Here is a 23,037-nt window from a genome sequence, read left to right on the forward strand (position 1 = left end):
CACAGCCTGTGCCTGCCTCGATCCGCCTGTGCCTCTGCCCCTGCAGGGGATGGTAACGAAGCCATTGGCACCCTCATCCAGAACTACATCCGGGAGATTGAAGAGCTGAGGTGAGTGGCTGCGGGGCTGGTGTGTCACTGGGGTCCTGGTGCCTGGGTCCCAGCCTGGGTGTCTCACAGCTCGCTGCCTCCAGCGTGGCTGGGGTGAGCTGTGAGCCCCGTGGAACAGCAGCTGATGGCACCGCTGCTGCTACAGGGGGTTGTAGGAGGCCCAGCCTTGGTGCTGGGCAGTGCTTCGGCCATTGTTGTCCTTGGGGTAGGCATTGATGGAGGGGGTGATCCTGTTGGGAGCGCCTGGGGTCTCTGAGGGACTGCTGGCCCCCAAAGTTGGGTCCACCCCAGTCTCTTGCATGATCCTGGGACCCTATCTGGCAGCATTGTGACTTTCTGACCCATCATACCTGGAATGGCAGTAGTGGATCCGTCCCTGGCTTACACCATCCAAACACATCATGTTCAGTCTGTAGAAGGGAGACCTTAGAGCCCCTTCCAGTGACTAAATGGTGCTTCTAAAAAAGAGGGAGAGTGATTTTTTTTTTCTTTCTTTCTTTTTTTTTTTTTTTTAAACATGAGCAGATAGCAATAGGACAAGGGGGAACAGCTTTAAACTAAAAGTGGAGAGATTTGGGTTAGAAGTTAGGAAGAAATTCTCCCCTGTGAGGGTGGTGAGACACTGGCACAGGTTGCCCAAAGCCGCTGTGCCAGTCCCATCCCTGCAAGTGGATGTGGCTTGGAGCAACCTGGTCTACTGGAAGGTGTCTCTGCCCGTGGCAGAGGGCTGGAATGAGATGAGCTTTAAGGTCCCTCCCAACCCAAACTGGGGGCAATGGGATGGCCCCTCTTTGACTACATCCTGTTTCCACTCCCTAGAACGAAGCTTCTGGAGAGCGAGTCCATGAACGAGTCCCTGCGCCGCAGCCTGTCCCGAGCGTCTGCCCGGCCCCCCTACTCCATGGGCTCCTCTCCAGCTGCTGGCCTGGGTCTGTGCAGCCCCGCAGTGCCAGTGGATTCAGAGGCCTCTGATGTCCTCCGACGGGCCAAGCAGGACCTGGAGCGCCTGAAGAAGAAGGAGCGGAGGCAGCAGAGGAAGAGGTGAAGGCAGAGGTTTTGGGAGTGGAGAGGCTGCGTGTGGGTTTGGCTGGTCCTTGTGGTGTCGGTATCCACCTGGATGTCTGGGTTCCCCTCCCAGCCCTGCCTTGCTGGTGCCTCCTTTTCACCCACCACACAATTCCAAAGGCCGTTTTCCCCAGAGGGTCCAAAAGCAGGAGGCTGAGGGTGGTCCCGGCAGGACCCGTTTCCAGGCTCCCTCACACTGGGACTTAACAGCACTGCTCTGCTCCCCCCTTAGCCCAGAGAAGGAGACATTAAGGAAGCAGCAGAAACTGCAGCAGGACAACGGGGAGGAGACGGATGAGAACGAGGTGGAAGAGGTGAGCGGGCATCGTGCTCATACCGAGGGGTTGTCTGGGTGTGTGGCACTGTGATTGCCCCACATGGGACAGGGACCAAGCCCAGGCTGGCCCTGAAGGAAGTTGGAAGGGTCGTTTTGCTGAGGACTCCATGCTGCAGCGGGGGGCAGTTGGATGCTCCCCAGCCAGCCCTGCTGTGGAGCAAGGGGTCCACATTTTTGGAGGCTTGGTTTCAATTGGCGTAGGTGAAGAGGGGTTGGGCAATGCAGGACTGCCCAGCTGGGAGGGGATGGATGCAAGGATGGATGGGGCACAGAGCTGCTTCTCTCAGCAGTGTGCACTAGGGGTCCAGAAATGGTGCTGCAGCCCCTGGGCATCCGGTGTGTGAGGCTGAGTCCCACTGTGGGGGCTGTGGCGCGTTGCTGTAGGGTGAGCTCAAGTTTGGAGGAGGGAGGAGCTGCAGAGAGAAGAGCAGGCCATGCTGCAGGCTGACGTTAGGCACTTGTCTCTTAGGAGGAGGAGGAGCAGGATGAGAGTGGCTGTGAGGAAGAGGATGGGCGCGAGGATGAAGATGAGGACTCGGGCAGTGAAGAGAGCCTGGTGGACTCAGACTCGGATGCAGAGGAGAAGGGTAAAGTGGAGATCTGTGTGCAGCCCTGGGCATGTGGGGGCATTGCTGGTGTCTCTGGCAACGAGCTCTGCTCCTGGGAAGGCAGAACCCCAGGACTCTGGGGGACTTGGAAGAGCCCCAGGGTTGCTGCAGCGCTCTTTGGGGTGCTGCTGCTCCCTAGCAATGTGGGTTCCCATCAGCTCCTCTGCCCTCTCCTCGTACTGTGGCTCAGTGGGGCCATGGGAGCGATGGGAGCCTGATTGTCCCCCTCTGCCTCCAGCCGTGAATTTCCAGGCTGATCTGGCAGATCTGACCTGTGAGATTGAGATCAAGCAGAAGCTGATTGATGAGCTGGAGAACAGCCAGCGGCGCTTGCAGACCCTCAAGCATCAGTATGAGGAGAAGCTGATCCTACTGCAGAACAAGATTCGGGACACGCAGCTGGAGCGGGACCGGGTCCTGCAAAACCTCAGTGAGAACCACCTCACCTGTGGGATCCCACCCCTGCAGCATCAGGCCCCAGTTCCCACTCCTGCCCAGCTGACTCAGAGTCAGAGCATCCACCCCTGGCATGCAACACTGGCTCTGGTAGAGCTCTGTCATCCTCTGCCTCTGCTCAAGTCCCCGGGACCCCCAAGACCCCACTTGTCTTGCTGTGGGAGCAGGACCAGTCAGCAGAGAGCTCTGGACCCCGCTGGTGCTGGAGAAGGATGGCGAGGCAAAGCCTCTTGTAGCACTGAGCACCACTTTGTGAGCCCCCACTGCTTCAGTGAGGACACCTGGGGAAACTGAGGGGCAAAACACCCTGTGCTGTGGCTGATGTCCAGGCTAAACAGGGCAGGGTCACCCATGCTGTGGCTGTGGGTCTCAGTCTGCAGCTCTGCCAGGAGACACAGCTCAGCCTAGCAGAGTCTCCACCCTGCACTGGGCCCTTCCAGCAGGATCCCCAGACAGACCCCAGCCCACAGTGGGGTGAGGGGGGCTATGGTGGGACAGGGAGGGAGCAATGCCTGGTGCAGGGTATGTGGGTACAGGAGGGTCCCAGGGTGCATGGCTGTTGCAAACCCTCTCCTCGCCCACCAGGCACCATGGAGTGTTACACAGAGGAGAAAGCCAACAAGATCAAAGCAGACTATGAGAAGCGTCTGAAGGAGATGAACCGGGACCTGCAGAAGCTCCAGGCAGCCCAGAAGGAACACGCTCGCCTGCTTAAGAACCAGTCCCGCTACGAGCGGGAGCTGCGGAAGCTGCAGGCAGAGGTGGCCGAGATGAAGAAGGCAAAGGTACCTGGATGTGCCAGGGCAGGGAGGGATCCCTTGAACAAGCCTGGCTTCCCGCTCGGAGCAATGTTTTCCACTCTGGTGGCAAGTGCAGAGCATCTGTCTGCTGGGTGGGTGGGTGCAGTCGGGGCACACGGAACCCTCCGTTGCAGGTTGCACTGATGAAGCAGATGCGGGAGGAGCAGCAGCGGAGGCGGCTGGTGGAGACCAAGAGGAACCGGGAGATTGCACAGCTCAAGAAGGAGCAGCGCCGGCAGGAGGTGAGACCCCAGCTCGCCACGTGCCACCAGTGTCCCCGTACGGGGGGGGCTGGCCTGGCTGGGGGGGTGGTGTTTGTCCTACTCTGGCACTCCAGGTGCTCAATAAATACTTGAAGTTGGTGAAGCTTGGGGCCCTGCTGTGCCCATGGCCTCGCTGGGGTCTGCGCAGCCCCAGCACAGCACACCTGGCTAAATGGTTCCCAAAGGCTTCCCTCAGCTTGTGGGGGATGCTGTGGGCTCCCTCCCCTGCTGTGTGCGGGAGTCAATGTGCAGTCAGGGCCAGCTTGAGGCTGGGAGCCTGCTCGCTGTTAGGATCAGGAGTGACATTGTGCTAAAGGGAGCCCTGGGACTGAAGCTATCACTGGGGTGAATGCACAGGACCCCAGGGGTGTCTTTTTTCTTTCTCTCTCGTGCAGTTCCAGATCAGGGCTCTGGAGTCTCAGAAGCGGCAGCAGGAAATAGTGCTGCGGAGGAAAACCCAGGAGGTGAGAGGAGTGGGTTGTCTCCACATAGGTCCCAGCCCCCCCATGCAGGTCTGGGCCCCCAGCGCATGGCTCAGAGAAACCCTGTCCTTTAGACAGGGCCAGCTCTGGGAGTGGGGTTCCCAAAAGGGTGGGAGGGGTTTGGTGGCTCAGGAACCATGTGGGAGATGGTTGCAGGCACAGCAGAATTCCTCATCCTGGACAGCAGAGCCTGGTGGCAGGGGTGGGCTATGAGGGAGGAGAGGGAAACCCATGAGGCACAAGTGTCCCTGGGCTTTGGGTCTACAGAGCTGCTGCTCTTGGTCCCATGGGGACCACGGAGTGACATCAACAGGTTTGGGCTGCGTGGGGGTTCCCAGCTGACACTCTCTCCTCTGCCCTTCCTCGTGGGCAGGTGTCAGCACTGCGCCGTCTGGCCAAGCCCATGTCAGACCGGGTGGCGGGCAGGACGGGCCAGAAGCCGGCTATGCTGGACTCGGGTGCAGAGGTCTCGGCCAGCACCACCTCCTCCGAGCCCGAGTCCGGCGCTCGCTCCGTCTCCAGCATCGTGCGCCAGTGGAACAGGAAAATCAACAACTTCCTGGGAGACACCTCGTCCTCTGTGAACGGGGCTCGGCCTGCCAGGTCAGGGCAGGGGCTGGGTGGGTGGACAGTAAGGCATCCCAGGGATGCCCATGCCTGGCTTTTGGCCGGTGGCAGAGGTTGAAGGCTGGCTTCTTGTGCACTTGACCTGTATTAAACTAATGACCCTGCAACGGGCTGTGCTGGCAGAGTGTGACTGACTGTCACCTGGGCTTGAGCCCAGAGCTGGCCTTCCACAAGGATTAAGTGCCATGGCACAAACCCTGCTGGGCTCATCTCTTTTCCCTCTTTGCTAAGGGTCAACAGAAAAGTTGGGCAATCCACAAACAATGCAGATGCCTCCTCTGCTTCTGGCCAGCCAAAGCCCTGGCATCCTCCTGGGGCAAGCCAAGCTCTCCAGCACGGTGTGGCTGGCTGCCTATGTGCCTGTTCTCCCCCCTGGCTGTAGGAAGAAGTTCCCCAAGAAGGGCTCAAGCCAGACCTTCAGCAAAGCTGCCCGCCTCAAGTGGCAGTCGCTGGAGCGGCGCATCTTCGACATCGTCATGCAGAGGATGACCATCGTCAACCTCGAGGCGGACATGGAGAGGCTCATCAAGGTGCTGGGGATGGAGAGGGCCGGGTGGTGGGTGCAGGACAGGGGGGTGGCTGTGCAGACAGTGCCAATCCCCCTTCCCTTTTCCCCCAGAAACGCGAGGAGCTGTCACTGCTGCAGGAGGCGTTGCTGGGCAAGCGGGCGAAGCTGCAGGCAGAGAGCCCCATGGAACAGAAAGGGCTGCAAGAGCTGAATGAGGAGATTGAGGTGCTGGGGGCCAACATTGACTACATCAACGACAGCATTTCAGACTGCCAGGCCACCATCATGCAGATTGAGGAGACCAAGGTGGGCAGTGGGACTGGGCCCCGTTGTCAGGGGGAGAGCGAGAGCATCTCTCTGTGGCAAGAGCATCTTCTGAGCTGTGTCACACTCGCTGGGGCTGCACCCACCCAGTCACTTCTCATTTGGTGGTTAATAGTGGAGAGGAGTGCTGGCAGGTCCTTGCATGTCCCTGGGCAAGCTGCTGTCATCCCACTGCCCTGGAATTGTAGGGAAGCTGCGGCCCCCCATCCTGCCCATGGTGCTGGTGGTCACTTGTCCCCATGGGAGCTTCATGTGCTGGAAATGTCCTAAGAGGACTGGATTTTTTCCCAGCAGAAGCTATCCAGGTTTTGTGTCTGTTTGTGACACTGGGCATGCCATTGTGCAGCTCCTGATCCCCCTCAGTGCCTGAAGCCCAAAATGGAGGCTGTGTGCTGTCCCTGGCTTGTCCCCAGCTGTCACCTGGGGGATTGGCAGGGAAGGAGAGCTGCTGTTAATTCACACTAGGCTTTGGATTGTGTATTCAGATGAGCCTGGTGTCTGTTTGGTGTCTAATTAAGTGTCAGCCCCAGAATTTCTGTAGCAGTGCAGAAGCCCTTCAGGTTGTGTTGGACAAGCCCCATGGCCAGATCTCCCCACTGGGCAGACTGGGGAGGGCGAGTGTTGGACTGGGCAGTGCTTGCAGGATGATGGAGGTGCTGTGTTGGCCATGGAGCCCCTTCTTCCCATCCCGTGTCCAGCGGCAAAGCTCCGCTGCTGCATCCGGCACTTGTCTCTCCACGTTTCAGGAGGAGCTGGACTCCACGGACACCTCGGTGGTGATCAGCTCCTGCTCCCTGGCCGAAGCCCGGCTGCTGCTGGACAACTTCCTGAAGGCCTCCATCGACAAGGTGCAGGGCCAGGCTGGGGTGTGGATGCGTGACAGGGTTTCTCAGAGGGTGCCAGGGTGGGGACCTGGTGGTGGGGACCTGTGACACCCCCCTGAGCCCCAGTGTGGCTGTCCCTCCCCAGGGGCTGCAGGTAGCCCAGAAGGAGGCCCAGATCCGGCTGCTGGAGGGGCGGCTGCGGCAGTCAGACGTGGCCAGCTCCTCACAGAACCACGCCCTCCTGGATGCCCTGCGGGAGAAGGCCGAGTCCCACCCCGAGCTGCAGGCGCTGATCCACAATGTCCAGCAAGGTGAGACCTGGGCTGGACGTGTGTATCCTCAGGCCAGGTGTGCTCATCCACTGGCCTGTGGGGTGGGGTGGGGTGGGGTGGGGTGCCCACCCTGTGCTGGCCCTCCAGGAAGCACCTGGAGGTGCCATGACTGGGACCCTGCCTTGAGGGTGATGCTGGGTAGGGCTGTGTGCCCTGGCCATCAGAACAACAGGGACAAGGAGCGGGGTCACCCCCCACAGCTGCCTGGGGTGTCCCCTCCACCCAGATGGGGCTGGGGATGGTGGGGTCCCCTCTGTGCTGCTGATGCGCTGCCTCCCTCTCATGCAGAGAATGGCTACACCAGCACGGATGAGGAGGTCTCAGAGTTCAGCCTGGCTTCAGATGGGAGGTAAGCACCAGCCTGGTGCTGCCTGAGCTGGTGGTGCCTGGGGCAAGATCCCTGGTGCCATTCAGGGGACCCTGCGGATGAACAAAGCCCCGCCGGAGCTTTTCCGTGGTGCCCAGCCCTTGGTGGGGGGAGCAGAGATGTCTCTTGGACACCAGTGGGGAGTGAAGATGTGGTCATTCCTTGGAGAAAGGGTGCTGGGAGCAGGGGGTAAACCAAGGAGTCTGGTGGTACCAGCTTTCTGCAGAGAGTTTGGCAATGAAGATCCGTCTTTGCTCTCTTCTCCTTGCAGCATCTCCCAGTCTTTCACCATGAAGGGCTCAGCAAGCCAGGATGACTTCAAGTTCAAGGTTAGTTGGCCTTTTTGTGTGGCCCTTGTCACAGGGACTGGGAGGAGGGATGGAAGGATGTTCAGCAGTGCTCCAGTCCTCTGCTCTGTGGTCTGAACCTTGGGGAACCAGGCTTGGCATAGGGAGTATGGCTGATCCCTGGATGGGAGGAACCAAGATCTCCTGGTACTGTGGTCCTGAGACACCAGAAACTTGGGAAACCCCCACTTCAGCCCTGCAGATCTGAGTGGCACCAAGGAGGACCCTGTGCAGGGCAGAGGTGGAGGGAAGCAGCCAGTGTTCTGTACAGGCTGTCATGTTTGTTTTGAGCATGGAGAGCTGGCTGTGATGGACATCCCAGTGTGACCTGGGGGAGCTCAGCCTCCTGTGGCCAGAGAGCATGAGCTCTCCACCCCACAGCACTGGCTGCTCCCACTGCCCAGCCCTGAGCCCTCTGCCCTGCTCTAGGGAGAGCCCAAGCTCTCGGGGCAGATGAAGGCAGTGTCAGCTGAGTGTCTGGGACCCACGCTGGACGTCTCTACCAAGAACATCACCAAGTCCCTGGCATCCCTCATGGAGATCAAAGAGGACGGGATCGGCTTCTCCATCCGAGACCCCTATTACAAGGAGAAGGTGTCGCGCACCGTCAGCCTGCCCACGCGAGGAAGCACCTTGTGAGCATGGGGTGATGGGTCTCTGGGCACTGGGAGGCTCATGGAGGCGTGGGCCAGCCCATGGGAAGCTGTGTCTGGCCTGTGGAGGTGGAGAGGGGTGAAGGTGAGCCCAGTCCAGCATCTGTCCAGGCTTGGCTGCAGCAAGCAGTGGTGGATTTGTCCAGCGGGACTTGGAGAGTGTCTGGGAGTATGTTGGTATCCTTTGCAGATGGAGAGGAGGCTTCTTCAGGAGGAGGGAAAGAATGGGGTGTGTGAAGGGCCCCAACTCCCTGCTCTTGGTTATCAGCCTTCCTGGGTTGCCAAAAGCCTCCGCACTCAGGGCTGCCTTGAGGCATCCTCTGACTGTGTGACTGTGACTCCAGGGCAGCCCAACTTCTCATTTGCTCTTGTGAGGGAGGACACGGGTGTTCAGTGTGGAGGGATCCCAGTGCAGGGCAGGCACCCACCCTGCTCTGTTCGCTCGCTTCAGTCCCAGGCAGTCTCGAGGCTCAGACACTTCTCCCCTGACAAGGCGGAAATCCTACGACCGTGGGCAACCCGCCAGGTGAGCCTGGGAGGGACGGTGATGTGGGTGAGGGAGGCCGGGTGGCCCAGCTGAGTGGGGAAGGATGCTGTCTGGGCAGCTCTGCTGGGCCCTGCTGGTGCCAAGTGAGCAGCTCCTGAGCCATGTGTCCCTCTGATCCTTCCCGGCTCAGGCCTGCAGACATTGGCTTCACACCTCCCTCCTCCCCACCCACCCGCCCACGTAACGACCGCAACGTCTTCTCCCGCCTCACCAGCACCCAGAGCCAGGGGTCTGCCTTGGATAAGTAAGTCCTGGTGGGGTGGGAGTGTGTTTGTGGGTGAGGGGGACCCAGACCGTGACAGCACACATGTACCAAGCCCCGTGGGGGCAAAAAGGAGCACCAGGACTTGGGTTGGCTCCAGTCAGTGTCCTGTCACCACTTTACCTCCCCTGCTTCTCCCTGTGAGGGAGCAGCTGCTGTGCCAGTGCTGTGCTCCTGCCCACTGTGCCCCCTCAGTTCACACTCCTGGCTTCTGCCTGGAGACAGGGCAGTGCCGGACTTGGGGCCCTGGAAAGGCGATGGAACAGGATGGGGTGAGGGGGTGAGGGCTCACAGGAAGCTGATGGACTGGCATTCACCCACAAATGCTGCTCCAGCCTCCCCCAGGTTGGGTGCTGCCCTCAGCTCGGACACTGTTAGCAGCGCCAGTGTTCCCTGATGGAGACCTGCTGTCTGATCATCACATGCCCTCTGCTCCTCTGCTCTCCCCTGGTTCTCCACGTGTGCTTCTCTTTCTCCCTCTCTCCCCTCCTCCTCTCTATCCTACACTGGCTTGGATGCAATAACAATCCTCCACCTCTGACTCCACTGCTGCCTCCTCTAGTCTGGGTTTTCTCTCCCATAATCCTGCTAATTTTCTGCCCCTAGGTCTGATGACAGCGATTCCTCTGTCTCGGAGGTGCTGAGGTATAGACAACTTTCTATTTATTATCCCTTCCTCCGCTCCTCCTTTTCTCTGTCTCAGGTGCCTGCTCTCCCTGTCCCCACATGCTCTGCCTGCACCTTGCTGCTCTCCCCACCTCCCAGCTCGTGTGTCTGTCCCCTCCTGGCATGCCACCTCTGCTGCCTGATGTTGTCCCCTGGGTTGCAAGTCAGAGCCGTTCCTGCTTGGATCAGCCCTTGGAAACACGGCGCTGGGCTCACCCGTGGGCACTGGCTGGTTGGGGGTTGGCAGCATGTTCTCCTCCATCTCTGATGGGTTCTCACCAGCCTGAGGCCACCGTGTCCCACGCCTTCCCCAGCTCTCCAGCAGGACGGTGGGGTGGTAGGGAAGGGGACAAGTGACCCTGGGTGCTTCCAGTGTGTCCTTCGTGCAAGCTTCTTCCAGGCAAATATCTCAGGTTCTCCCCGTGCCTGGTTGTGCTTCCCTGGTGCTGAGTTGGGGAAGGTTGGTCTCTTTCCCAAAGGAATCCAGTCAGATTGTGGTGCAGAGCTCAGCCTTGGGGTTAAGGTGCTCCTGGGCTTCTCCCACTGCACCCACCTGCCTGTGGAGGTTTCCCGACACAAGGGCCAACTTTCCCCCATCCTTAAGGAACATCAGCCTCATTGTGGCCTTCCAGTGCACTGGAAAATGCCTCTAGGCACCGGAAGATAGGAAAATAGGGAGAGTGACTTTTTACAGGAGCAGATGGTGACAGGACAAGGGGGAACAGTTTTAAACTGAAAGAGGAGGGATTTAAAATATATATCAGGAAGAAATTCTTCCTGTAAGGATGGTGAGGCCCTGGCACAGATTGCCCAGAGGAGCTGTGGCTGCCTCATCCCTGCAAGTGTTCAAGGCCAGGTTGGATGGGGCTTGGAGTAACCTGGTCTAGTGGAATGTGTCCCTTCCAAGAGGGTGGAATGAGATGGTGTCTAGGGTCCCTTCCAGCCCAAACCATTCCATGGTTCTGTGAGCAGCTCTCCAGCACCTGGGTGTCCCCTCACTCTGCCTGTGCCCTGAGCTCCTGCAGGCCCCCAGTCGCTGGGGGAGTGTCACCAGACCAGTCTGGGCTGTGTCACTTTGAGCAGTTTTTAGTTCAGGCAGACACACAGAGTCAGTGCAAAACATCTTACCCCGCACAGTCAGGATTTCCCCTTGGACTCAGCGACACTTTGAGACTGGTGGAAGCACCAGGAGTCAGGGGAGGGCTGTTGGGTTGGCACTGGTAAGGGCAGAGCTGAGGAAGAACCATCACGTGCATGCGATATCCAAACCCAAATTAATGAGCCTGTGCTTATCCTCATGACTAACGCAGACCTTGCCCTTCCCCAGCCCCACACTGCAGTTTCCCTGCCTGTAAGAAGAAACCAGCCCAGCCTGGGGTCCCTTGGCTGTGGGTGGCTGTGCTTGGTGACCAGGCACACCAGGGTCCCAAGGGTCACACATGGAAGGGTTGGGCTGGTGGTCCTCAGCACCCTCAGCATGTCTGAAGTAGAGGGGATTGGCAGGTGCTGCGTCCCCTGGGACAGGCAGCAGTGTCCCTTGGAGGCAGGTTTGGCAGGGGGAGGTTCTCCTGCCCAAAGCTAGTAGTGGTTGCAGGAACAGCCACTGTGACAGGGATGTGGGGTGCAGAAGCTGGTGCTGCCCTTTGTCACCCTTGTGGTCTGTGTAAAGGAGCAGGGCCCTGTCTCCAAATGTCACCAGCTACAGGCTGACGGCCTCTGAGGGACTGGGGTGCTGATATTGGTGCCCTGAAATGTTTGTCCCAGCAGAGCTTCCAGCTGGAGAGGGGGCAGTTTGTCCCAAAATGGACCTTAGGGCCAGTGAGCTGGGTCTCCTGACCTGTCCTGGTTCTCTGCTGCCCAGGCATGAGAGGTTTAGGGGGAGAGCAGAGGCCACTGGGCAGCCTCCCCCTTTCCCAGTCTATTGCTGGGGCAGAGGTGGGAAGGGGCTGCCCCTGGGGAGACTCCTGGGGTTTCTACAAAGACCTTGGCTCAGACATGCCAGGTTCAGCTGGGCAGTGGAAGATGCTTGGTGTGAGACAGCTCTGCCATGCCCTGGGACTGTGGGCACAGTGCCCCTCCAGCCCTGCACTGTACCTGTTCTCTCTCTCCCACGAAGGGGCATCATTAACCCAGTGGGTGGCACCAAGAATGCCCGGACAGCCCCACTGCAGTGTGTCTCAGTGGCAGAGGGACACACCAAGCCTGTGCTCTGCCTGGATGCCACCGACGAGCTGCTCTTCACGGGGTCCAAAGGTGCGTGGTGGGCAGAGGGGGCAGGGAAGGTGTGGATGCTGTGGCAGCAGGTTGGCATTGGGAATGTGGGAAGTGCTGGGCACTGCATGGATGGTCCCTGTCTTCAGCACTGAGCCCTGCCCTGCCCCAGTGTGGGGGCTGGCTGGCTCCTTTCCCTCTGGCCCTGTGGGTGGGGGGAAATGCTCAGAACAGATGTTGTCTCCTCAGAGGAGACCCCCGCTGACACTCTCGGGCACGTTCTTCCTCCCACAGACCGGAGCTGCAAAATGTGGAACCTGGTGACGGGCCAGGAAATCGCTTCCCTCAAGGGTCACCCAAACAATGTGGTTTCCATCAAGTACTGCAGCCACACGGGGCTGGTGTTCACCGTGTCCACGTCGTACATCAAAGTGTGGGACATCCGCGACTCCGCCCGGTGCATCCGCACCCTCACGTATGTACCCTCGGCTCTGGGAGCCCCGGGGCACTCTGGGCATCTCTGGCTTTGCAGAAACCAATCCCAGGGCCTTCAGGGGTTGGGGACAGGGCCGAGTAACAGCTCCTTTAGTGCCAGTTTGCAGTGCTGCTTCCTTAGGGAACAGGGAGGTTGTGGGAGAATTTGGGGTGAGGAGAGTCATGGGGACCTTCTGCAGAGAAGACTCAGGATCATGGAATCACAGAATTATGCTGAGTTGGAAGGGACTCATCAGGGTCATTGAGTCCAACCCCCGGCCCTGCACAGGACACCCCAGCAATCCCACCCTGTGCCTGAGAGCATTGTCCAAATGCTTCTTGAACTCAGGCTTGGGGCTGTGACCACTTCCCTGGGGAGCCTGTTCCAGTGCCCAACCACCCTCTGGGTGAAAAACCTCCTCCTGATATCCAACCTAAAGCTCCCCTGACTCCACTCCAGCCATTTCCTCAAGTCCTGTCACTGGTCATGAGAGTGAAGAGATGAGTACCTGCCCCTCGTGAGGATATTGAAGACCACAATGAGGTCTCCTCTTAGTCTCTTCTCCAGTTGAACAAACCAAGTGACCTCAGCCATTCCTTGGCTTCCCCTCCAGACCCCCATCCTCCTTTGGACGCTCTCTAATGGCTTAGTTTTTCGTATTGTGGTGCCCAAAACTGCTCCCAGAACTTGAAGTGAGGCCACCCCAGTGCAGAGCAGAGCGGGACAATCCCCTCCCTCACCCAGTGATGCTCTGCCTGATGCCACCCAGGACATGGTTGGCCCTCCTGAATCACATTCAACTTTCCATTGACCAGGACCTCCAGGTCCCTTCACGTAGCTGTTCTCCAGCCTCTTGTTCCCCAGTCTATACACACAGCCAGGGTTGCCCCATCCCAGGTGCAGAATCCAGTACTTTCCCTTGTTAAGGGTCAAGAGCTTTGAAGAGATTTTGCAGCTACTCTGAGAGTGGCCAGGAGAGCCAGAGGAGCTCCAGAGGGGAGACACGGCCCCAACAGCATCGTGGCTGGGTAAATCTCAAGCTCTCCAGTGGGGAACTCAGATCTCTGTGAGGAGTCTGAGGACCAGAAAGGAGCATGGAGCAGGCTGTAGCTGTGGCTGCCAGCTTGAAGTAGGGCTCAAACAGTAGGGGAGAGTATGGTGGGCCAGTTACCCACTCACTCTGGCCCAGAGCTCCTTTCTCTGTCCAGCCTCAGCTCATCTGCCTTGGCCTGAAGGTGCTTTTCCCTTGGTGCAGAGGTCAAGACCTCTGGATGCCAGCACTCACCAGCCCTTCCTGTGCAAAGCAGAAAGGAATGGGAAGAGAGCAGAATGGCCCTCAGATTGAAACCAGGGCCCCATGCTCTGTGTCATGCACATCCTTGGGCTGGGCACTGCAGGCTGGGCACTGGTCTGGGGGACAGAGCTCCTGTTGGTCTCATTGTGGCCAGAGGGACAGTTCCTCAGTGGCTCTGATCTCCACTCATCCTCCCCCCTGGACCTCCCTCTCCTCTCTAGATCTTCTGGACAGGTGATCTCTGGGGACGCCTGTGCTGGCACCACCACCCGCACGGTCACCAGCGTGCAGGGGGAGCACCAGATCAACCAGATCGCCCTCAACCCCACGGGCACCACGCTCTACGCTGCCGCCGGCAACTCCGTCCGCATCTGGGAGCTGAGCAGGTGAGGGGGGTGCTGAGCTGGGCAGGACACCTCGTGGGTGCCCAGGGGCCTGAAATTATCCCCCTGGGAAAAGTGAAAGCCTTTTTAGTAATGGAAGTTGACTGGAATAAGGACTTTCAGGACCCTTTCCTATGAGACCTGAGGAGCGATGAGCAGCACTGGAGCTACTTGGGGAAGACAAGTGGGATGGGCAGCACTACCCCCTGGTTTTGCCCTTGCCCTCCTACCTACCTATTGGGCACTGAGCTGCACACCCTGTGCTGCAGCCTGGGCTCTGCAGACAGATGTGGGCACACTCTTGGGCCCTGTAGCCAGATGTTGGCACACCCCCAGACTGCCTTCCTTCCCCAGCATCACTGGGAATGAGATCTCCCTGCCCACTATCCCCCGAAGGGAACAACCCCTCCTGTGGGGCCCCAGTGCTGGGTGGGGGGTGGGTGGTCTCTGCCTGGGAGGGCCCTTTGGAGGAGCTCCAGCACCCAGGAGGGGGCTGACCTGTGCCCTTGAACCCAGGTTGCAGCCTGTGGGAAAGCTGAGCGGCCACATCGGGCCCGTGATGTGCCTCACAGTGAACCAGACAGCGAACAACCACGACCTGGTGGTCACAGGTTCCAAAGATCACTACGTCAAGGTACTCTCTTCCTTGGGGATCAGCACCCCATGTCCTGTAGGGAAGCCCAAATGTTGGCAACCCCTCAGGTCTCTTCTCTCCTTTGAAAGCTGAGCCCAGATTTTGTTTTCGCCTCTGCATATGAGGTTTTCATTTGTCTCCTCTTCCCAAATCTTGCCTTTTGCTTGGTCCACAATGCACCTTCTGAGAAGGATTTGCATTTCTCTTGTCCCTCAGACTCTGTGGCTGGGACTGGCCTGTGATGGCTGACCCAGATGAGCAGCTCACCCTGTTCTGCTCATTTCTCCCCCCCTGCCTCATGTAGATGCTTTGTGCCCGCTCGGTCACAGCTCCAGCACAGCAGGAGCCTGTCCCTTCATTTCAGGTTTTAGCAAGTTGAATTAGAGCTGGCACCAGGCAAGTGAGCAGGGATGGTGAGATGGTGAGTGAGACAGGATCCCACTCAGCTGTCAGCTTGGCTTATGGGGAGTAAAGGCTCACCAGGAGTAAAATGCAACAGAGTGGGGCTGTCCCTGGTGACAGATCTCCTCTGGTGGTGGCAGGACCCTCAGCCCCAAAAAGCCTCGAGTTGGCAATGCCCACTCCCCTTTCCAGCACCATTCTGGGTGCCCTGAGCCCAGAACACAGAGGTCCCCAGGAGAGGGCCAGCTCTGTGCCCAGTGCCTCCTGTGGTCTGTTACCCACTGCTCTTCCCCAGGTGTTTGAGATCACGGAGGGCATGGTGGGCAACATTGGCCCAACTCACAACTTCGAGCCCCCTCACTACGATGGCATCGAGTGCCTGGCCATCCAGGGAGACGTCCTCTTCAGCGGCTCCAGGGACAACGGCATTAAGAAGTGGGATCTGGAGCAGCAGGAACTTACCCAGGTCTGGAGGGGAGCACAGCACGAGTTCTGCAGTGATGTGGGACAGAGGGACGTTGCTGCTGGGGTCTGGGGGGGGTGGGACCCTTGCCCAGGGATGTAGTGCCAGTGTCCTGCATGGAGCTCACCAGGGAGGGCATTCCTGATGCTGGGCTGTGTGTGGGTGAAGGGTGTGGGTGAGGGCACTCGGGATTGCCCACAGCTCCCCCACAGACAGGCTCAGCATCAGCTGTAGTGTGGGGGGTTGTGTTCCCCTCTGAGTTCAGGATGGTTGTCTCTGGCCCAGGGGAGAAACCAAGCCCTGACTTTTGAGTCCATCCCCTTGGCTCCTAAGTGGGCATCACCAGTCCCACAATCCCAGGGTGTCACTGAGGACCCAGCTGACCGGGTTGGGGGTGTGAGGCTGCTGGTGGTGCTGCAGCTGAGGTTGGTCACAACCTCTGCTCTGTGCCCGTACCTACAGCAAATCCCCAATGCCCACAAAGACTGGGTCTGTGCCCTGGCCTTCATCCCCGGCCGCCCCATGGTGCTGAGCGCCTGCCGAGGAGGTGTCATCAAAGTCTGGAACGTGGACACCTTCACCCCAGTCGGGGAGATCAAGGGGCATGACAGCCCCATCAACGCCATCTGCACCAACTCAAAGCACATCTTCACTGCCTCCAGGTGAGCCTCGGGCTTTCTGCCCCCACAGCCCCTGGGAAGGGGGAAATGCCGGGGTTGAGCTGTCACCCCTGGGCCTGGGTGGGTGTGCTCTGGGTGAACAGGGAGCAGGGAGGGAGGGAAGGGGAGAGTCTCACAGCTTTCTAGTCCCTCCACGCCTTCATCTCCTCTTGCCCACTTTAGCCTGCCCATGGCACGGCCTGCCCACCACGGTGACAAGAGCTGTCCCCAGCCATCCCCTGCCCACTCTCTGGTGACGCCCTGGGTTACCCCCCATGCAGGGACCCCTCTCCCCCGGGGCTGGGCATCCTCTGCTGCTCTTGGGGAGCTCTTTGGCAGCAAGACTCTGATACCCTCTTTTCGACCATGTCCCTTTTTTCCCTTCCTTTTTCTCTGTCTCTCTCTGTCTCTCCTCCTCCCCACCTCCCATCTGTGCCACAGCGACTGCCGGGTAAAGTTATGGAATTACGTGCCTGGGCTCACCCCTTGCCTTCCACGACGCGTCCTTGCCATAAAGGGCCGTGCTACTAGTCTGCCTTGACCCTCCTGCTCTTTGACTCTCTTGCTCATGTGCTCTTCTTCTGTCTCTCCTTCCCTTTTCTCTCCATCTCTCCCTCCCTCTGTCCCTCTCACTGTCGGTTTTGCTCTTCTCTCTCTTTTTTCCCCTCTTTCTCTCTGGTCTGAGCTGCTTCTTCACGGTATGAAACTATTCTGCGTTTTTCCCCACTTGATAACTCTTTGCTAGAAGGGACTCGTCCCCTTGTCCCAGCCATACCCCCTGCCTTGGTTTCATTTGCTTTTTGGGTATTTTTTCCTTGCCAAGTGCCCACATCCACTGTGGCAACTCTGTGGAAGCCGTGGCCTGCCCACTCCTTTGCATGGATAGTGGGTTGGGAGTCAGCAGCCACCCCCAAATCAGCCCGTGCCCCGGGGGGACTGAGCAGAGCAGCTCCCTGGACATCAGTGCTGGGACCAAGGGGGGCAGGAGTCATGGTGTGGGGTCAGCCCTGGAGGTCACCATTTCCCTTTGTCCCCATCTGCTGCCAGTGGGCTGAGCCCCATCGGGCCTGCCCGCTCCCCAAAGGGCATTGGGCAACCTCCTGCCAAGGGAAAAGGGCCTGGAAGTTCTGGGGGCTGCATGCTGCCGTGGGTGGGGAGGGGAGCATGTCCCCTCGTGGTGCCTCCGTGCAGCGTCTGCGGGGCTCCTGCCCCAACCCCTGGGTCATGCTGTCCCTCTCACCTTTGTTCCTCAGCGACTTGACAGTGAAGCTCTGGAGTGGGAGGAGGTTGCCCGCGGGGTCAAACTAGGAACTGCAGAGAGACTGGAAGGCTTGGGAGCAGGGTGAAGGTCAGGGTGCCTCCCCCTGCTATTAGGACTCGGTCATCTACAGGAGCACTCAGCCCGGGACAGGGATTTCTTTGTGCCTGACCCAACGGGGTGGATGATGCCTCATGTGATACTTTGAGCACTGCCAGCTCCTGTGGGGCACTGGCAGCTCTGTGGGGCACTGGCAGCTCCACCTTCCCTCCTGCTGAGGTTTCTCGATGGCTCTCCGGTGACCAGGAAATATTTCATCTCTCCTCTCACCCATCCTGCTGTAAGGACTTCTGGGGGTCAGAGCTCCTTGGCTCCTTCTTGGGAGACACCCAGTTCCCTCCTGCCACTGTGGGCTTGTGTGGCCTCTGCTGTGATGTGCTGCTCTGGGGCTGGTTCCTGCAGGAGTCCTTCTCCACAACCACGAGGACATTTGGTGTCTGCTGGCCAGGACACAAGTACAGAGGGTGCTTCTCTGGAGCTGTTACTCGTGGGACACCTCTCTGCTGTGGGGGCTGCAGGAGGATTTCCTGGTACTCCTATTCTTCCCCATCCTCCGTCTACCCGTCCCCCGCAGCTGGAGGTGGGCACCTCTGAGCTCCTTTGCCGTGTCCCATCTTGGGAGACACAGCAAGCCTGGAAAGATCTCTGTCAGGCAACTTCCAGACAAACCTGCTGCAGTTCCCTTCAAAGTTCTTCAAATCCCAGCTGTAACCACAACTGCCCCATGGCTCTGGACTCTTCCCCACGTGCCCACCCTGCTCTGCAGCGGGGAGGGAAGGGCTGCTCAGCCCTGCTCTGGACACTGTGACCCCCAGCACGGGTTTGTGGTGCGTTCCTGCAGCGCGTTAACTCCCTCGAGGTGGAGAAATGAAGCAAGAATGGAGGTTACAGGGCAAAACAGCCAAGGCTGGATTTGTCAGCCCCACTGCTGTGGCCTGTCTGTCCTTCCCCTGGGCTCTGCCCTCGGCCCTCTGCCTGGGTTGGAGCTAGCTTAGGTTGGGCCTGCTGGCCTCCATGGATCTGGGGATGGAGAGGGCCCAGCAAGGCCTGGAGCAGCTGGAGTCTGCTGTGCCAGGAGGAGAGTAAGGAGGGGGTTGCACACACTGGTCTCGCACAAGTTCCCTGACTCTCCCTGCGCTCGAAGGACAATCCTGCAGCAGATGCACAATCCCATCTCCATGAGGGGCTGGGGGCTCCGTCCAGGAGTGTTTCCCCAAGGATGCACCTTCTCCAGGCTCCTTCCTCTCTCTCTCCTGTTCCAGGGGCTGGCAAGGCCCTGGTCTCACACTGGAGCTTCCCTCCATCTCTCCTTTGGCCCGTTGGACCATCCCCTGCTCTGTCCTGCCCTGGGCCACGCAAAACTCTCATGGAGTGGCTGAGGAGGCTCCAGGATGGGTGTTGCCTCACATGCTCTCCTTTCCCCTTCGTCACAGAAGAAGCAGCACTTGAACTCAAATTTAAGGATTTCTCCATGTGATCCCACCAGCACTGAACTGGGATCTTGGAGGCCAAGGGTTCCAGGACCTGCCCTATAAAGCACAGACCATTTCCCCTCTGCTCTCTCCAACCATGGTGACACCTGGACCAGCCCCAGGTCATTTGCTGTCAGCCCTTGTTCTAAGTATCCTGGCTGGAGAATGGGGATTCCTCTGCATCGTGAAAGACAGGAGCATCTCTGTTGAATTGATGGGGTGGGGGGGGTTGCCTTTTGGGGGGAAAATTCCATCCTACTGGCTTGCCTTGTTGGAGGGCGTGTGGCATGTGTGTGTGTGACCCTGCCCAGGACAGTCACTGGTCCCCTGTGATTGTGACTGAGCCCTGCATAGCCAGGACTGATGAGTGTATTGAGGTGAGGAGCCCATCCATCCTGTGGGACCTGTGGAACTCCGTCCATCCCGTGGGACCTGTGGAACTCCATCCATCCCGTGGGACCTGTGGAACTGGGGGCACAGCCAGAAATGTCCGGGGCATCTCAGCCACCCAGGAACGCACAGACATGGGGGTCTGGAGGCCCCCCCAGGCCTGTCTTGGAGAGGGTTTCCCTGCTCATTCCTCAGCTGGTTTAACCTTTGCTTGGCCAGAGGGGGTGTGTGTGTGTATGGTGGGGTGTGTTTGGCTGTAGCCAGCTGTCACATGTGCATCGATGTCTGCACTGAGATCTGCCAGTGCCTGCCCTGAAATCTCCTGCTGCTCCTGCTGAAGGGGAGCTCTGGGGGGCCCAGGGTCGGACCTGCCTTGCTTTTCACCACCAGTTTCTTCCCGTGTGCAGGCTACAGGTGCCTGTTTAATACTCGAGAGCTGAGTAGCCAGTCCTGGATGTGCTGAGCATCCCTTGCAGCTACGGTCCAGCAGCGTGTTGAGGGGCTTCAAGGCTCCTGCTGCCTGTGGAGGGAGGGAGCTCATACTGCAGCACTGGCATCCCAAGGTGGGGAGGTCTTTGAAGTGAGGGTTGTTGTGGTTTAGGGATGATTTTGTCCAATTTGGTACTCCCACTAAAACCATGCATGGCTCGCTCCCCCTCCCAGTCCCCTGCTGTGGACTGGAGAGGAGAACTGGAGGCACAAAAGGTAAAGATCATGGGTTGAGATAACAACAATTTACTGAAAAACAGCAATGAGAGAAGAAAACAATCAGTAACAGTAAAAATATTAATAACAAAAGTGTACCAAAGAGAGTGATTCACGTGCAAAATGCTCACCATGGAGCCCCTGACCTGACCCCCAGCCATGTTACCTTGACCAGAAGAGACCCCTTCTCCCTGGAAGAGAAGAAATGGATTCTGCCCCTACATATCTCAATGGCATCAGGGTACACTGTGGGTCTGATGTGCCATTGGATCCACACAGTCCAACAGATCCAACTGCCCCTTTCCTCCACCTGGCTGGAGGCAGGGCCCCTCTAGTCTTGGTCACAAATACTCGTTGCTCACTTCTTGTAAATATGAACTGGAGGTCCCTTCAAGAGGATCAGAAGGAACATCAACCCCTCCTCTTCTGTCTGAGGACTTGCCCACTGGAAAGTGGAGTGGCATTTATCCTTGAAGAATTTCTGTGGTGGTTGTTCTTCCTCTCGACTCATGTGCCCCTGCTGCTGGGGCAGAGGTGGGTTTTCCATCCCATTTCCTCATCTCTCTGTGGTCATGTAGGTAAAACCACAGGTTATCTCATGGTGTGTCCCCCCTCTCTGGAGCAGGGGGGCACTTGCTCCCAACAGCAGAGACTGATCCCCACTGGGAGGGTGTCAGACATTTACTCTATAACTTGCTCGAGTCTGTCCACAATCTTGGACAGTCTTTCCACAGCGGAGTTGCAGGTCAACAGGGAGGAAAAAAGATGATCTTCATATTGCTGGAGTCAGCTAGTGACTGAAGCACTGTTTGTTCTCCTTCTTTCACTGACATCAATGCCAACGAGTTGGTGTACGATGATGGTGCACCCCATACAAACTTTTGCCCCATGGATTGTGTGCACTGGGCCTCCTCTGGATCTACAGGGGACTGCTTTTTATTTGAATCCCTGTAGATTAGCTCCAGCACAGCTGCTTCTCTCAGGCACTGGATACCTTTCTTTGTGGTGTTCCACTTGTCTCAGTGCACTGTTAGACCATCCTTGAGAGAACACCTTTCCCTCACACTTGACAGTCGCCTCCAGAGGCCGAGAGTTTCTGTCCTCATCCCAATCCCCTGGTCAATGCCCACATCCCAGGACAGGGATCCCAGCTGCTTGACTTCACTACTCTCTAGTTTCATGTTGTGGGCTGTGATATCCCAGCCCTGGAGCAGCCAGGTCACCAGGGGCTCTCCTGGTGACAGCTGAAATCTCTTCAGACACCTTGCAGCTCACCGAGATGGGGATCGGGGGATTATCTCTGGCCCTGCCTCTTCCTCCTGTTCTCAGGGCCCTCCTTCTCTTCATCCCTCACTGTGCAAACTGATTTGGTCTTGGATTTCTTGTTCTGTACAGGGGTGACTGTTACCAGCATGGATTGTTCCTCTGGTTCAGCTGCAGTTTGAGTGGCCACGGTACCTGTTGCTCTGTTTTCCTCCTCCTCCCCCTCAGGGTGCTGTCTGGTGACAAGCAGTGTCTGACAAAATAGCAGCCAGGGCCCAGCACACAGCAAGAAGTTCCTCCTCTCTGGATTTGCCACAGCATTCTCCTTGCAAATATTCTGTCACTTCATCAGGGTCCTGTAGTTGTTCAGGGGTGAACTTCCAAACCCTTGGAGCAGAGAATTTTCCCCAAAACTGTCCCATTTTTCTCCCACTTCCATGCCACTCGTGACTACCCCTCCTTGGGGCAGATCTCTGAATAACTTTTCTAGAAATCTCTTGGCTCTAAACACAGTGTAGGCTGCACTGAGGAGACCTGGCAGGCTTAGCAACAAGAACATGCTTTCCTTAACATCCAAAGGGAATTCAAAAGTCTCAAAAGCTGCTGTAACAGGCCTGAAGGAGTAAAAGGGGGTGAAAGGCTGGGGAAAATCATCCCCCCTGTTCCCCCCACAGACTGGGTACTGTTATTAATGAACTCCCAAAGGTAAGAGTAGGAAATACACTGAAAACACATCCCAAATGACCTTCGTTGCTCTTGATGTTATCATGTCATGACCTGATATTCCCACACTACATCAACAAAGCAATTCTGATCCCTCTTCCTGCTCTGAAAAAGAACACCTCGAGGAGCACATAGGGGAATATATGCAGGGTTAGGTACCACACCCACATGAACAGACCAAGCAACATTGTGACCAATGGCTCTGTCCCCAGTACAGCAAATGCTTAGGTCAAATTTGTTTCCAACCTGTTCTGAGCAGATCTGTTGTTATCTCAACCCTTTGAGCCCCACCTTGGATGCCAAATAAAGCTGTCCTGGTTTAGGACTGGTGTTCTCCAATTTAGTACTCCCACTAAAACCATGCACCGCTCCAGGGTAAAGATGATAGGTTGAAATAAGAACAATTTACTCCAAACAGCAGTGAGATAAGAAAACAAACAGTAACAGCAACAATATTAATAACAGAAGTGTACAAAAGAGAGTGATTCACATGCAAAATGCTCACCTAAGAGCTTAGCCTGCTACCGCAGCTGGAAGAGACAACATGAGGTGGTACAGAATAACCTCAGGGTCCTGGCCATGCCCCCTCCTGGCTACTGCGAAAATTCACCCTGTCCTGACCAGAACAAGGGCAGGGGTGACTGTGATCCCATCTCTGTGTGTGTGTATGTGTGTGTGTATGTCTTACTGCCTGCGTGGGGTGATGTCTCCCATGCAGAAGAGCGTTTTTTGGGTGTTGATCTGGTTTAGCTACCTCACGGTGCAAGCTGGGTGCTGTCGTCGTTGGGTTTCGTATTGGGGATGGGGTGGGGAGTTTTTTTTCCTCTTAATTATTGTTATTGTTATGGTTTTGACACTTGAATTCATCCTGGGGACACGTGGCCTCACTCCCACCTTCCTGCATGTCTGAGCCGCCCCCTGTGTCCCCCTACCTGCCTCCTCCTGGGCAGGGCAGCAGGACCAGTGTCCTGCTCCCCTGCACTGCCAGCTCCCACCTTTGGCAGTGGGATTCCTGCTCCCCTGCACTGCCAGCTCCCACCTTTGGCAGTGGGATTCCTGCTCCCCTG

General features: G+C 57.7%; 1 protein-coding gene across 5 annotated transcripts in view; it reads left to right on the forward strand.

The window, feature by feature from the left end:
- The window catches only part of KIF21B (kinesin family member 21B), a 39,658-nt gene extending 20,386 nt beyond the window's left edge, over positions 1-19,272 (forward strand). The window contains exons 10-36 of one of the 5 annotated variants that reach the window (XR_003536571.1): positions 47-110; positions 930-1,151; positions 1,408-1,489; positions 1,982-2,099; positions 2,359-2,550; positions 3,162-3,361; positions 3,511-3,618; positions 4,035-4,103; positions 4,495-4,724; positions 5,131-5,278; positions 5,368-5,562; positions 6,327-6,428; positions 6,550-6,715; positions 7,025-7,085; positions 7,375-7,432; positions 7,880-8,085; positions 8,555-8,629; positions 8,781-8,894; positions 9,519-9,557; positions 11,695-11,831; positions 12,084-12,264; positions 13,780-13,944; positions 14,458-14,575; positions 15,273-15,443; positions 15,903-16,102; positions 16,541-16,797; positions 17,353-17,430. Coding sequence is in view for 4 of the 5 variants with exons in the window: in XM_027697694.1 (XP_027553495.1) it covers positions 47-110; positions 930-1,151; positions 1,408-1,489; positions 1,982-2,099; positions 2,359-2,550; positions 3,162-3,361; positions 3,511-3,618; positions 4,035-4,103; positions 4,495-4,724; positions 5,131-5,278; positions 5,368-5,562; positions 6,327-6,428; positions 6,550-6,715; positions 7,025-7,085; positions 7,375-7,432; positions 7,880-8,085; positions 8,555-8,629; positions 8,781-8,894; positions 9,519-9,557; positions 11,695-11,831; positions 12,084-12,264; positions 13,780-13,944; positions 14,458-14,575; positions 15,273-15,443; positions 15,903-16,102; positions 16,541-16,640 (3,521 nt within the window). In the remaining variant the exon portion in view is untranslated. The other 4 variants (XM_027697696.1, XM_027697694.1, XM_027697697.1 and 1 more) reach the window with 4 other exon arrangements.
- Positions 19,273-23,037: the final 3,765 nt, after the last annotated feature.

Source organism: Neopelma chrysocephalum, unplaced genomic scaffold (genome assembly GCF_003984885.1).
Source record: "Neopelma chrysocephalum unplaced genomic scaffold, ASM398488v2 Primary Assembly neopelma1_122, whole genome shotgun sequence".
In the NCBI taxonomy this organism is placed as follows: Eukaryota; Metazoa; Chordata; class Aves; order Passeriformes; family Pipridae; genus Neopelma; species Neopelma chrysocephalum.